Consider the following 14792-nt stretch of genomic DNA (forward strand, 5'->3'; position numbering starts at 1 on the left):
AGAGCAGATTTAGACTGGATGTTAGGAACAAGTTCTCTACCATGAGGGTGGTGGAACACTGGCAGAGGTTGCTCAAGGAGGTAGTTGAGGCCTCATCCCTGGAGATTTTCAAGGTGAGGCTCAACAGGACTCTGGGCAGCCTGATCTAGTGGAGGATGTCCCTGCTGGCTGCTAGATGACCTTTGGATGTCCCTTCCAATCCAACCCATTGTATGCTTTCATGATTCAATTGATTAAAAATACAACTGTGACACAATGGAGGTTATTTTGTTGTTGTTAGTTTGCTTGGATCTTTCCCCTTTGACAGCACAATGGGCTTGCAAACCATTTGTATTTTCCTCATATTATACTATTCTATTACTCTGCTAGGTTGTGTTGGCTTTTGAATACTCAGAAATTCAAGCTCTTGGAGCTTCTGCTGATGCACATATATTTGTGATGTAAGAACATAGGAACACAGATAATCCCTGTAGTTATTTTTTTCACAACTATGACAGATCCCACACTTCTGTTCGTTTATTGGTTTATGTTTATGTACACTGATTTATTTCAAGCAATAAGGTAACAAGGACAGGATTTTCTTTCCTACTCCATTTGACTGCAGATTCAGTCCAGGCCTCTGACAAAAGAGGATCTTTCTCTCCTCTTTTCATAATGAAGAGACTGTAGGAGACTTTATTTCCTATGTGCCTGTGTATTGTATAGGGTGGTGCTGGTCTCTTCTCCCAGGTAATTAGTGATGGAACAAGAGGGAATGGCCTCAAGCTGTGACTGGGCAGGGTTAGACTGGACAGTAGGAAACATTTTTTCATGGCAAGGGTGGTCAGGCATTGGAATGTGCTGCCCAGGGAGGTGGTGGAGTCCCCAGGCCTGGATGTATTTCAAGGTGGTTTGGATGTGGTGCTTGGGGCTATGGTTTAGGGGTGAACTTTAGAGTCATTGTTTGGACTTGGTGATCCTGAGGGTCTTTTTGGACTCGATGATCTTTGAGGTCTCTTCCAACCTTGGTGATACTGTGATACTGGTTTTACCTGTTGTCAAACTCTTCTTTTCCAACCTGAAAGTTGCTGTGATTCTGTACTTGACATACTGCAAGGAGGTTAAGTGGTCTCTCTCATGTTTATTCCAAGGAGTTCTGTTATCAGGGTGAGCCACAAAGAACCAAAAAGTGATCAGAGCCTTTCCTTACATCTTCTGAGCTCTCTGCCCCACTGTGTTCTCATTGCTCACTGAGAGAGCTATCAGTTTGGGAGCTGTGTTGTGATAGGTTTTGCTACCAGTTTCTGTAGTGGGGAATGTAAGCTTTTTAAGAAAGCAATCTGTTGTTTTCATAAAAGACCACTGCATGGAATTGAGCTATTTCAGTCAAAGTCCTAGCTGCAAGGCTTTTTGTTTTTTTTCACCAGGAGAATTTGGCTCTTGGAACACTCCTGCATTTGCTTAACTTCATTCTGAGCACACTTGCATCAATGACATGAGTTATGTGAATACAGTTAAGCATATGTATGCATGCAGGCTCTGATCTAAAACTGGGTTGGTATCACAATGTACAGTGGGTGTGGGAGAAACAGTGCAACGAGAGGGAAAATAGATGGCTGCTGTGAGGCAACATGAAAATGTTATGTGGTAAAATACATCCTGGAAGATTTAATTAAAATGTCATTACAGCAAGCTGGAGTTTTTTGTCTTTCAAGTGATGAGAATATTATTCAGAGAAAGTTAATATAGACTACATAGAATATATAGAATAGACCAGGCTGGAAGAGACCTTCAAGATCATCGTGTCCAACCCATCAACCAATCCAACCCACCTGAACAACTAACCCATGGCACCAAGCACCCCAGCAAGTCTCCTCCTGAACACCTCCAATGATGGTGACTCCACCACCTCCCCAGGCAGCCCATTCCAATGGGCAATCACTCTCTCTGTATAGAACTTCTTCCTAACATCCAACCTAAACCTCCCCTGGCACAGCCTGAGACTGTGTCCTCTTGTTCTGGTGCTGGCTGCCTGGGAGAAGAGACCAACCTCTGCCTGTCTACAACCTCCCTTCAGGTAGTTGTAGAGAGCAATAAGGTCACCCCTGAGTCTCTTCCTCTCCAGGCTAAGCAACCCCAGCTCCCTCACTTTCTCCTCACAGGGCTGTGTTCCAAACCCCTCACCAACTTCATTGCCCTTCTCTGGACTCGTTCCAGCAAGTCAACCTCCTTCCTAAACTGAGGGGCCCAGAACTGGACACAGGACTTGAGGCATGGCCTAACCAGTGCAGTGTACAGGGGCAGAATGACCTCCCTGCTCCTGCTGGCCACACTGTTCCTGATGCAGGCCAGGATGCCATTGGCCCTCTTGGCTGTCCAGCTGCTCATGTATGCAGATAGAGAATTTGATTTATGCCTCTGAAGCCATGTGTGTATAGGCTTATGTGGTAGTTTTAGGCTGTGCCTTTAAAACTTTGTTACAGATTTCAAGCAGAGAAGTAGAAGAATGTAAATAAATCACTGCTGGCTATGAAAAGGAATGCCAAAGCGAATTCTAAATGATTCCTTTGGAGAGATATCTGCCATAAGACTGTGTGACTGTTTGAAGCCCAAACCCACGACAGACTGGCTGTACCAAAGCATCCTGGGGGGCTTCTCTTCTCACTTCATGCTCTGAAGGGAGACCAATCTGCTTCTGCTTGACCTGGGCTGCATTGTTTTGGTTAAGCCTATCAGAAACTTTTTCTCTGCTCCTTTTCCTCTTTTGGCCAGGGGAGGGGGCAGAGGGCCAGCTTCCCTGGTCTTTGACCAGGGGGTTTCTCGTGTTGTTTATTAGTTGTAAATGTCTGTAACTATTGTAACTCCTGGATATTTTGCACATATCCCTTGCATTCCATTGTAGAGTGTAATTTTGCTCATAAATACAGCTTCCATTTGCTTCCAGCTGAGCTGGTCTGGCAAAGTTAATGTTGGGGGGGAAATCTCAACCCACCGCAGGGTAACAATTTATGCAATAGCGACATAGATAGGAAAAAGGAAATGCAGCTGTGGGTGGCAGCAAAATTTCATGCAGCATCAATTTAGGATATTTGTAACATTAATACAGTTCAAAGCTACAGGAGAATTCTGTATCACAGAATCATAGAATCAACCATGTTGGAAGAGACCACCAAGATCATCCAGTCCTATCCAGTCAACTAGACCATGGCACCAAGTGCCTCAAGCAGTCTTTGCTTGAAGATCTCCAGGGATGGTGACTCCACCACCTCCCTGGGCAGCACATTCCAATGGCCAATCTCTCTCTCTGGGAAGAGCTTGACAGGAAGGAGACTTGACAGGGTGCTTGGTTACATGGGTTAGTTGATTAGGATGTGTTGGGTGATAGGTTGGACACGATGATCTTGAAGGTCTCTTCCAACCTGGTTTATTCTATTCTATTCTATTCTATTCTATTCTATTCTATTCTATTCTATTCTATTCTATTCTATTCTATTCTATTCTATTCTATTCTATTCTAACTTCCAGCCTAAACCTCCCCTAGCACAGCTTGAGACTGTGTCCTCTTGTTCTGCTGCTGGTTGCCTGGGAGAAGAGACCAACCCCACCTGGCTACAACCTCTCTTCAACTAGTTGTAGATGGCAAGAAGGTCTGCCCTGAGCCTCCTCTTCTCCAGGCTGAGCAACCCCAGCTGCCTCAGCCTCTCCTCACAGGGCTCTGCTCCAGGCCCCTCACCAACTATAGACAATGTTTTTAGACACAACTTTAGACACTCTAGGAAATGTAAGACCTTAGGGCAGAAAATTAATCAGTAAATTGGGGTTACAGCATATAGTGATCTTTGGTTAAGGCTTTATGGCTAAGTTCTGACATCATTCATACGTGGTATGGATGAAGACAAGTAGTATTAGCCAAGCTAATGAGCCTAAAGTCAACATTCTCTGCAGATCAGGCTGCCTTGGCAAATCAGATGGATTGCTCAGATTGCTCTGCCATTTAAAACACAGTAATAAAAAAAAAAGGCAAAAAAAAAAGAGCTGTAATTACATGATTGTTGAAAATATAATGAGGATAATGAGCAGGTAATTTGGGAAAAATTGGCACTCTGCACTCTGCCTGCCTAGTTTGCTTGAAAATCTGTCCTGGATACTTTTCCCTTGGCCTAAGAAGAAAGCATTTGCAAACAAACACAGAATCACACAGTTAGGGGTTGCAAGGCTCCTCCAGAGAGCATCAAGTCCAACCCCCCCTGCCAAAGCAGGCTCACCCAGGGCAGGTCACCCAGGAATGCATCCAGGCAGGTTTTGAAAGTCTCCAGAGAAGGAGGCTCCACAACCTCTCTGGGCAGCCTGCTCCAGGGCTCTGTCACCCTCACAGTGAAGAATCCCCAGGGCTCTCAGACCCTCCTCATAGGGCATGTGCTCCAGCTTGTACCTCTTGTTCCTTGTCCTATCACTGGGCACCACATCAACATGCTGGATGTGAGGAGGAAGTTCTTCCCCATGAGAGTGGTGAAGCCCTGGAATGGGTTGTCCAGGGAGGTGGTTGAGGCCCCATCCCTGGAGGTGTTTAAGAGCAGGCTGGATGAGGCTGTGGCCAGGCTGATCTAGTGTGGGGTGTCCCTGCCCATGGCAGGGGGGTTGGAACTAGATGACCCTTGTGGTCCCTTCCAACCCTGACTGATACTATGATACTTCTGTATGGTGAGGGTGAGAGAGCACCACTGAAAAGAGCCTGGCACCTTCATCCTGACACCCACCCCTCAGGTCTTTATAGATGTTGGTAAGATCTCCTCTCAGCCTTCTCTTCTCCAGACGAAACAGCCCCAGGTCTCCCATTCTCTCTTCATAGCACCCCAGTCATCCTCATAGCTCTCTGTTGGACTCTCTCCAGCAGCTCTCTGTCTCTCTTGCAATGGGAAGAGCAAAACCTGGGCACAGTATTCCAGGTGTGGGCTTAGCAGGGCAGAGTAGCTGGGGAGGAGAGCCTGGATTTTGTCTTCCTCGTTGTAAAATTACTTTGATATATACATTGATGGAAATGCTCTTTGGTGTGTATCAAAACTCTGAGCATCCAAAGGTGTGGTGAGCTTCATGGGAGGGATTGGCTTTGTGACATGAGTAGAAGAATTGGGCTCTGGTGGTTTTGATTGGCTTGGTTGGTTTTAGGGTGAGTTGGGTTTTCTTGGTGGGGTTTTTCTGTATCACACACAGAGAGTCTCACAGTATAACTAAGGTTGGAAAGGACCTCGAGGATCATCGAGTCCAACCTATCAACACAGACCCCATGACTAGACCATGGCACCAAGTGCCACATCCAATCCCCTCTTGAACACCTCCAGGGATGGTGACTCCACCACCTCCCTGGGCAGCACATTCCAATGCCAATGACTCTCTCGGTGAAGAACTTTCTCCTCACCTCGAGTCTAAACCTCCCCTGGCACAGCCTGAGACTGTGTCCTCTTGTTCTGGTGCTGGTTGGCTGGGAGAAGAGACCAACCCCTTCCCGGCTACAACCACCCTTCAGGTAGTTGTAGAGGGCAAGGAGGTCTCCCCTGAGTCTCCTCTTCTCCAGGCTAAACAATCCCAGCTCCCTCAGCCTCTCCTCACAGGGCTGTGCTCCAGACCCCTCCCCAGTTTTGTTGCCTTTCTCTGGACCCCTTCAAGTGTCTTGATGTCTTTCTTAAACTGAGGGGCCCAGAACTGGACACAGGACTCAAGGTGTGGCCTAACCAGTGCTGAGCACAGGGCACAATGACTTCCCTGCTCCTGCTGGCCACACTATTCCTAATGCAGGCCAGGATGCCATTGGCCCTCTTGGCCACCTGGGCACACTGCTGGCTCATGTTTAGGCAGCTGTCAATCAGCACCCCCAGGTCCCTCTCTGTTTGGGAGCTCTCAGCCACTCTGACCCCAGCCTGTAGCTCTGCATGGGGTTGCTGTGGCCAAAGTGCAGCACCTGGCACTTGGACTTGTTGAAAGCCATCCCATTGGACTCTGCCCATCTGTCCAGTGGGTCGAGGTCCCTCTGCAGAGCCTTTCTACCCTCTAACTGACCAACATCTGCTCCCATCTTGGTGTCCTCTGCAAACTTGCTGATGACTGACTCGACCCCCTCATCCAGATCATCAATGAAGATGTTAAAGAGGATGGGGCCCAGCACTGATCCCTGGGGCACACCACTGTTGCCTGGCTGCCAGCTGGCTGTGGCACCATTCACCACCACTCTCTGGGCTCAGCCTCCAGCCAGTTCCTAACCCAGCACAGAGTGTAGTGGTCCAAGCCACGAGCTGACAGCTTAGCCAGCAGTTTGCTGTGGGGGACGGTGTCAAAGGCCTTGCTGAAGTCCAGTGTTTGTTTTGGTTTGGTTTGGTTTGGTTGTTTCTTTCCTTGCTTTATTAATCTGAGCTGCATTCATTCAAGCTTCCACAAAGTTCAAAATTATTCTTGTTAGCCTTTTGCTCTGCTTCAAATGTTCACTACCACTTTCAATTATCAAATCACCTTTGTTTCTTTATTCCCCACTTAATTTATGCTGTATATAATTGTCTGTATATATCTTGATGTCTTTACTTACTATTAAGTCTGCATTTTTATTCCATTTGGTATGATAGCAGAAGCACATTGCATTCTCGCATGAGGGTGGTGGAACAGTGGAACAGGTTGCCTAGGGAGGTGGTTGAGGCCTCAGATATTCCAGGTCAGGCTGGACAAGGCTCTGAGCAGCCTGATCTGGTAGAAGGATGGCCCTGGTGACAGCAGGGTGGTTGGACTACCTGACCTTTGGAGGTCCCTTCCAATCCAAACCATTCTATGATTCTGCCAGGTTCTGCAACCTAAATAGTGGGAAATTCTACTGCTGTTCTTCCATGAATTGGTCTGAGTTTATCTACCTGTAGGTCTGTAGTATTTTTGTCATTCACATGCAGACTTTGAATGATAAACTGTGCTGATCTCACACTGTTGGCTTGCTCTTCACTTGCTTGTGTTATAATGTTTGTCTCCAACAGGAAGAAACCTCAGGTGCATTGATGGTCAGGAGGTGTTCTTGTGAGCTGAGCTGCAATGAGGATGAGATTCTCCCTTTATCAGAAGGGGATGAACCACCGGAAAACACTCTGGAACAGGAAAACATCTGGAAGCCTTTGAAACAGAATCCTTTGGATTTTAGTGAGTCTTGCACAGCTTTGATTAGAAAGATAATATTGAATATTTCTGCTGGAGGATGTTACAGAATTACAGAATTGACCAGGTTGGAAAAGACCTTCAAGATCATCCAGTCCAACCTATCACCCAGCATCATCTAGTCAACTAAACCATGGCACCAAGTGCCTCATGCAGTCTTATTTTAAACACCTCCAGTGATGGTGACTCCACCACCTCCCTTGGCAGCACATTCCAATGGCCAATCTCTCTTACTGTGAAGAATTTCCTCCTATCATCCAGCCTAAACTGCAACATTGTTTTAGAATCATAGAATTGTTGGGGTTGGAGGGGACCTCAAGGATCATCCCATTCCAACCCCCCTGCCATGGGCATGGACACCTCACACCAGATTAGAGCCACATCCAGCCTGGCCGTAAAACCTCCAGGGATGGGGCTTCAAACATCTCCCTGGGCAATCTGTGCTAGTGTCTCACCACCCTCATGGGGAAGAACTTCTTCCTAACATCCAATCTGAATCTACCCATTTCTGTATTTTTTTCCATTCCCCCTAGTCCTAGACCTGACACCCCACAAGTCCCCCACCTGCCCCATTTTTCCCTTCAAATCCCAGAGCACCTGGGCTCTCTCTGAGTCTCCTCCCACCCCAGGTGTGGCCACTTGGCCCTCACCACCCACTGCCCTATTTAATCTCCCCCAGTAAAGGGCAAAGCCCTAAGCTGAGCCCATCTGGGCTGAGGATCCTCCTCTCATTGCTGGTGAGTGCTTGTGGTGCCCACTGGGTGATGGTGGTGGTGACTACAAAGGCCGGGGGGCCTGCTGGCCCCCCGGTTGTTAGGGCCAACATTGATTGCTACTCCAATATCACTGCTGGGTGCTGGCTGGGCTCTGTTACTGGGGCTGAGCTCCTCTGGGTGAGGGTCTTGCTCCACCACCACCGTTTTAAAACCCATCCCAGAGCCAGGAGCATGTTGTTCATTACTATAACACACTCCTGAAAGGAATGTTTGTGACCTTTGGGGTAGCACTCTGAAAAAGAAGAAGATACTCTTCTGCAATGTGGCTCTCTAATAGGAAGCAGTAGATCTGTAGTAATGAACCACTTAAAGTTATTTAGAGGAGCCTAACCTGTGGTTTTTTCCTGTCTTTCCAAACACATACATTTCTGTGAATGAAATTACTATAGTATAGAATCATAGCAGCACAGAGTGTCAGGGGTTGGAAGGGACCTCCAGAGATCATCCAATCCAACCCCCCTGCCAAAGCAGCATTGCCCAGGGCAGGCCTCACAGGGATGCATCCAGGTGGGATTGGAAAGTCTCCAGAGAAGGAGACTCCACAACCTCTCTGAGCAATCTTTGTCACCCTTACCATACAGAAGTGTCTCCTCATGTTGAGGCAGAACCTCCTGTGTTCTGGCTTGTACCTGTTGTTCCTTGTCCTGTCTCTGGGCACCACTGAAAAGAGCCTGGAACCTTCATCTTGACAGTCACCCCTCAGATATTTAGAAACATTAATAAGATCCTCTCTCAGCCTTCTCTTCTTCAGACTCATTCAAGTGGAGAAATTGAGTTGTGTTTTCTAGGTCCAACCACACCTGTACCCACACTCCACTGTTTTTAAACTGAAGAGAGAAAAGCAAACTCTAAAATGAAACTATTCAACTTGCTTATGTGGTCTCTGAGCTGGTCCTCATCCAAAAAAACCTCATGGTGACAGGCACAGGAAGAGCCTGATGGAGTGGGGCCACAAGAATGATCAGGGGGCTGGAACACCTCTGCTACAAGGACAGGCTGAGGGAGCTGGGGGTGTTCAGCCTGGAGAAGAGATGGCTGCAGGGAGACCTAACAGCAGCCTGCCAGTACCTGAAGGGGGCTGCAAGAAGGCTGCTGAGGGACTGCTTGCAAAGGCCTGCAGTGACAGGACAAGGGACAATGGTTTGAAATTAAAGAAGAGCAGATGTAGATTGGATGTGAGGAGCAAGTTCTTTAGCAGGAAGGTGGTAGACGACTGGAACAGGTTGCCCAAGGAGGTAGTTGAGGCCCCATCCCTGGAGATATTCAAGGTGAGGCTCAACAAAGCTCTGAGCAGCCTGATCTACTGGGGGATGTCCCTGCTGCCTGCAAGGGGTTTGGACTAGATGACCTTTGGAGATCTTTTCCAACCCAGATCATTCCATGCTAACACTAAATTCCATCGTGTAGCCATGTTTGATATTGAGTGGCATTTAAGCTCTCGAACATGGCTAAGTGCCTAGTGGGGTGTTACAAAATACCAGAAGCCATGGTGCATTTGCTAAGATGATTAGAACCATGTTAAACACCTGACATCCATTAAAAATTCACCTGTAAATTTGACAACCTGACCCTGTGTCTCTTAGATTCTCTTCAAAAATTATTCCTGAGTCTTCTATCTAGTGCCAGGTCTGTATCAGAGCAGGTGAAGTAGGTGTGAAAGGCTGGAAGGAAATAAAGCCCTGGAATGCTCAGCTAAATACTACTTGCAGGTGTATTTTCTGAAGGAGGTGTTGCAGAAGGATTTGCCATGAGGTGTTAGGTAATAGGTTGGACTTGATGATCTCTGAGGTCTTTTCCAACCTGGTTGATTCTGTGCTTATATTGCTCAGGGCAATATAAGCACAAAATCCAGGGTGGGCAAGGAGTGGTGGCTCAAGAGCAGCCTGGAGGAGAAGATCTTGGGGGTGTCAGTTGGTGACAAAGTCCCCAGGAGCCAGCAGTGGTCCCTGGCAGCCCAGAGCCAGCTGAGTGCTGAGCTGCAGCCAGAGCAGGGAGGGCAGCAGCACAGGGAGGGGATTCTGCCCCTCTGCTCTGCTCACCTGCAGCACTGTTGTGGCAAGGCCAGATCCTTGCTGCACCTCCCCTGTTACTTCTTTGCTTGCTTCACAGGGAGGTGGTGGAGTCCCCATCCTTTTTTTGTGGCACTTGGAGCCATGGTTTAGTTGTCAGGAGGTGTTGGGTGACAGGTTGGACTTGATGATCTCTGGGGTCTTTTCCAACCTGGTTGATTCTGATCCTTGTTACCAGCACACCTGCTTTCAGGCTTTTGGTTTCTCTCTGGTTGGTTTCAAATGTTTTTGAAGATGTTGTTACACCTTGGTTTTTATTTTCCCCCTCCCTGTTGTTCTTCTTAATTTAAAATCTCTGCTAAGTTAATCTCTGATCTTTCATCATTACAATCACTGTGATGCTTTTCCATTTCCCATAGATGGGAAGATTGGAAGGTCAGGAAAATCCCTGAGTGGTTACCAGTGGTTTTCAGGTATCACTGCCCACTTTCTTCCATCAAAGGGCAAAAGTGCTGAAGAGGCAGCAAGGGAGGCATTTTCTTCTCTCCAAGGTTAGTGCATTGCATGTTGTTAACTGGGCTGTTATTTAAATGGTACTAAGCAAGGATCTGCATTGTATGGTTGTATAACTAAATGTCATGGTTGTCAGTTTGGAATCTCATTACATGTTTGATTCAAATCATTGCTATCAAACCTGCCATGCTTAGTACATGTGGGTGCCATTGACAGTGGCATTGAGTGCACCCTCAGCAAGTTTGCTGATGACACCAAGCTGTGTGGTGCAGCAGACAGCTGGAGGGAAGGGAGGCCATCCAGAGGGACCTGGACAGGCTGGAGAGGTGGGCACAAGCCAATCTCATGAGGTTCAACAAGAGCAAGTGCAGGGTCCTGCATCTGGGTCGAGGCAATCCCAGGCACAAATCCAGGCTGGGCAGGGACTGGCTGGAAAGCAGCCCTGAGGAGAGAGACTTGGGGGTGCTGGGGGAGGAGAAGCTCACCAGGAGCTCTCAGTGTGCACTTGCAGCCCGCAAAGCCAATCAGATCCTGGGCTGCATCAGGAGAAGTGTGGCCAGAAGGGCAAGGGAGGTGATTCTCCCCCTCTGCTCAGCTCTGGTGAGACCCCACCTGGAGTACTGCCTCCAGTTCTGGAGCCTCTAATACAAGAGGGGTCTGGAGGTGCTGGAAGGTGTCCAGAGAAGGCTCATGAGGATGAGCAGAGGGCTGGAGCTGCTCTGCTATGAGGACAGACTGAAGGAGTTGGGGCTGTTCAGTCTGGAGAAGAGAAGGCTCTGAGGTGACCTCATTGTGGCCTTCCAGTATCTGAAGGGGGCCTACAGGAAGGCTGGGGAGGGACTGCTCAGGATCTCAGGGAGTGATAGGACTAGGGGGAATGGAATGAAGCTGGAGGTGGGGAGATTCAGGCTGGAGGTGAGGAGGAAGTTCTTCCCCATGAGAGTGGTGAAGCCCTGGAATGGGTTGTCCAGGGAGGTGGTTGGGGCCCTGTCCCTGGAGGTGTTTAAGTCCAGGCTGGATGAGGCTCTGGCCAGGCTGATCTAGTGTGGGGTGTCCCTGCCCATGGCAGGGGGGTTGGAACTAGATGATCCTTGTGGTCCCTTCCAACCCTGACTGACACTGTGATACTGAACACAGCATGACTTGACTGGCTGTTGAGGACCTTAGAAAGGCAAAATAGTGTTCCTATCACTGTAACAACACTATTTCCACACTACTTACTCACTTTATAACTTGCTTGTTAGCTTTCTTGCAATGTATCCTCTGTGTGAGCCTGCATGGATGCTGTGCTGCCTGCTTGCTAACACCCTTCTGCAGCTACCATAACTTTAAGTTTTCTAGAAAGCTGTTGCACACTTTGGGTATCCAGGATTAGGTCAGTAGCAGTAAATCTCCTTTATATTCTTGATGTAAAGGAGAAATTGCTTTCTTGGGAATCATGAAATCCAGGTTCCTTACAATCTTCCCTCTTACAAGGTAATGGAATTCTAAATAAAGCATGCACATTTTTGGCTTGTAGTTCGTGTGTTATGTTTGGTGGGTTTGTGTTTGGGGTTTTCTGGTTGAATAGAATAGAATAAGCCAGGTTGGAAGAGACCTTCAAGATCATTGTTGGCTGGGGTTTCTTTCTGTTCTAAATTGTAAGTGCAGCTTGCTTACACAGTCTTCACCCATAACAATGGAAGTAGTTTTTAGTATCTAAATGAGTAGGCTCACATTCTTCTTCATGAATTTGCATGAGGCATTCTCATAGCAAAAGTTGTGTGTTGCATGTCACTGACTTGTAGAATGGGTTGGAAGGGATCTCCAAAGGCCATCTAGTCCAACCTTCCTTCAGTCTCCAGTGCTGGGAGAATGCAAATAAAACCTGTCTTTTTAAGCTCTTTAGTGTCCTCTAAAGAGGATGAGTGCTCCCAAAAGGATTCAGACATTTGTTACTAGACATTATCATAGAATCCTAAAATGGCTTAGGTTGGAAGGGACCTCAGAGGTCATTTTCTCCAACCTCTTCCCAATGGGCAGGGACACCTCTCAACTAGACTCAGCTGCTCAATGCCTCATCCAACCTGGTCTTGAGCACCCTCAGGGAGGAGGCAGCCACATCCTCCCTGGGCAGCCTTTTCCAGAGTCTCAACACCCTTGTACTGAAGAACTTCTTTCTCAGATCCAGTCTAAACCTATTCTCCCTGAGCTTCAAACCATTCCCTCCATTCCTGTTGCTAGACAAGTTCCTCTCCAGCCTCCCTGTAGGATCCCTTCAGGTATTGAGAGGCTGCTGTGAGGTCCCCCTAGAGTCTTCTCTAGGCTGAACAACCCCAGCTCCCTCAGCCTATCCACCGCTGAGCAGAGCCTGGCTCCATCCTCCTGTCACTCACCCTTCACATCTTTCTAAACATGTGTTAAGTAGCCCCTCAGTCTCCTCTGGTCCAAGCTAACAAGCTTCAGCCTTTCCTCAGCAGGGAGATGTTCCACTCCCTTCAGCATCTTTGTGCTGGACTCTTCCAAGCAGTTCTGTGAGGTCCTTTGTGAACTCAGGGTCCCAGAACTGGACACAGTATTCCAGATGTGGCTTCACCAGAGCTGAGGCAGAGGAGACCCCCTCTTGACCTACTCACCACCCCCCTTCTAATCCACCCCAGGATGCCATTTGCCTTCTTGGTCACAAGGGCACATTGCTGGCTCATGGTCATCCTTCTGTCCACCAGGACCCCCAGGTCCCTTTCCCTTATGTTGCTCTCCAGCAGGTGAGTTCCCAACCTGTACTGTTACATGGGGTTGCTCTTTTAGAGCAAAAGTCACTTCCAGTGTGACCAAACTATGGAAGTGTGCCAGCTCCTGAATTGTCTTCAAAAGAGTGCTGGAGTACAACCAAGTGCTGCTTGTTCTCTAAGGCAACAGGCAGCAGAGATTCACAGGCTGGTGCAGGTTGGAAGGGGCCTCTGGGGATCTCTTCTGCTGGCAAGCATATACAGAGGTGTGTGCAGGTACACACTGTAACGTTAATGGACAAGCTCCTCAGAGTTACACTGAGAAGAGCTTGCCTGGCCTCATTTAAGTTGGGTCCAATGGGACTGCTATTATAGATCTTCTAGATCCATTTTTCTGTCATTTAGCTTCTACTGCTTGCAAGTTACAGAAGGTCTGCAGTGCAGCACTGATCCATGTGTCTTGCTGCAATGTTGACTAAGAGTAATACATCCTCCTCCAGTGCTGTGACTGGAATCCTCTTTGCATGCACACTCAGATTTGCCTTTCCAGCATCTTTCCTTTAACTCTCTGCTTGAACTTTTCCTCTGCTCTCATCTTTCCTTCACTTCTCATGCAGCCCCCTCTGTTTCCTCTCATCTCTGTGGCCATTTGTGACTCTTTTGTTAATGCAGAGATGATTATTGCAGGGAGGGTTTTTAAGAACAGCTTAGAGAGGCATCCCTCTGGAAGAGCACATAAATACTTGATCCTCTCTTTGAAGAGGCTGAGGCACTAAGGACCCTCTTATTGGCCCTTCCAGTGCTGTGCTTTGGTGATTCAAAGTCCTTTAGAGATTACTGGCTGAAAATAGTAAAAAATACTGAAAATAATACAAATAATGCAAGGTAACAAAGCTTAGGAGTAGAAGGACTTTGGACTGTAAGATATCTACATGTGTTAATGCTTGGCACGATTTCCTGGGACAGGAATTCACCACTGCTCAGAGTGGTTACAGTTTACTTAGATTCTGTTTCTGTGTAGTTGAAAAACTAACAGGAGAAAGAATTTAATGGTGTTAAAAAGCCCAAACCAGTACATGGTAGGTAGTCTTGAGTCATGTTTGGACACAGTTATGTTATCAGCAGTTGGTTTTGCTGATGCCTGAGCTGTCTTTCCCCACCCATTGAAAATGCTTTGCCTCTTCAACGCTGTGCTGTTTTCTGTCCTGCAGCTAATATGACTTCAGAGGGACTGCAACTGAAGGATGTTGTTTTGCTTCATCTGTATGTGAAGAGCATGAAAGATTTCAATGTTATAAATTCAGTTTATGTGGCAGAATTTGATTTGTGTCCACCAGCAAGGTAGGCTTAGACTACTGCTGTGGTATATTTATGATGCACTGTAATCCACTGAATTATTTTTTTACCATATTTATGAATGTTTGTTCCCAATGTTTGTGCCTCTCAGACTCAGCAGAGACTTTTTTGCTGCCTTTTCAGGGCTGCTCCACTCAAAAACACTTAGATTTGGAAATTCTCCTTCATACAAGCTCTATAAATGCCCCCCACCACCTGTGGGTTTCCAGAGGAATAATAGGTTGTTTGGAAGTCTCAGCTCTTCCCTAACTTGATTGACCTGACAACTC

The 14792-nt window shown here is 47.4% G+C and overlaps 1 protein-coding gene across 1 annotated transcript in view; it reads left to right on the plus strand.

Annotated features, from left to right (window-relative positions):
- Window positions 1–14792, plus strand: part of DPH6 (diphthamine biosynthesis 6) — a 224724-nt gene that overhangs the window by 76623 nt on the left and 133309 nt on the right. The window contains exons 9-11 of the mRNA XM_068162922.1: window positions 6982–7146; window positions 10366–10497; window positions 14379–14508. Of these exons, the coding sequence (XP_068019023.1) occupies window positions 6982–7146; window positions 10366–10497; window positions 14379–14508 (427 nt within the window). The remainder of the gene's footprint in view (window positions 1–6981; window positions 7147–10365; window positions 10498–14378; window positions 14509–14792) is intronic.

The sequence above is a fragment of the Melanerpes formicivorus genome, unplaced genomic scaffold (genome assembly GCF_026170545.1).
Source record: "Melanerpes formicivorus ecotype bairdi unplaced genomic scaffold, bMelFor1.0.p_v2 SCAF_68, whole genome shotgun sequence".
Taxonomy (NCBI): domain Eukaryota; kingdom Metazoa; phylum Chordata; class Aves; order Piciformes; family Picidae; genus Melanerpes; species Melanerpes formicivorus.